This window comes from Nestor notabilis, unplaced genomic scaffold (genome assembly GCF_000696875.1).
Source record: "Nestor notabilis isolate BGI_N333 unplaced genomic scaffold, ASM69687v1 scaffold12167, whole genome shotgun sequence".
Lineage (NCBI taxonomy): Eukaryota > Metazoa > Chordata > Aves > Psittaciformes > Psittacidae > Nestor > Nestor notabilis.
Genome location: NW_009936975.1, coordinates 1 through 433, shown reverse-complemented (window position 1 = coordinate 433; position 433 = coordinate 1). Strand labels below are relative to the sequence as shown.

Below are 433 nucleotides of genomic sequence, written 5' to 3'. Positions count from 1 at the left end.
TCTATGGGGAGCCCTGTGGGGCAGAGGGGCAGGACCAGCACCCAGCTGGCAGAGCGAGGGGCCCCCAGCCATGTCATTGCTTTCCCTGCTGCTGGTTCACCAGCACCAGGTTTGGTGTTGGCGTGGCCAGCAGTTGCCCAGGCTGGACTGGCTGTACCAAAGGGATTCCATGCACAACTCTGGGGCTGACAGGAGTTGGGTGGGCTCAGGGGTGTCCCTGTGGACAGCAGAGACACTGAGAGCCCCACGCTCCCCACAGTGGTGTCTTCAGCGGCTCTGCCGTCTGCGTCTACTCCATGGCTGCCGTGAGAGCTGCCTTCAGCGGCCCCTTCGCACACAAGGAGGGATTCGACTACCGCTGGGTAGAATACAAGGGCCGTGTCCCCTATCCCCGTCCTGGCACGGTAAGGGGCTGGAGAGCGGGGGGGGGGGG

General features: G+C 64.4%; 1 protein-coding gene across 1 annotated transcript in view; it reads left to right on the top strand.

Annotated features, from left to right (window-relative positions):
• LOC104408879 (semaphorin-3D-like) overlaps positions 1-404 on the top strand; it is a gene marked incomplete at its 3' end in the record, with an annotated part of 8,228 nt that extends 7,824 nt beyond the window's left edge. The window contains exon 10 of the mRNA XM_010018612.1: positions 260-404. Within this exon, the coding sequence (XP_010016914.1) occupies positions 260-404 (145 nt within the window). The remainder of the gene's footprint in view (positions 1-259) is intronic.
• Between the last annotated feature and the right edge of the window lie 29 nt (positions 405-433).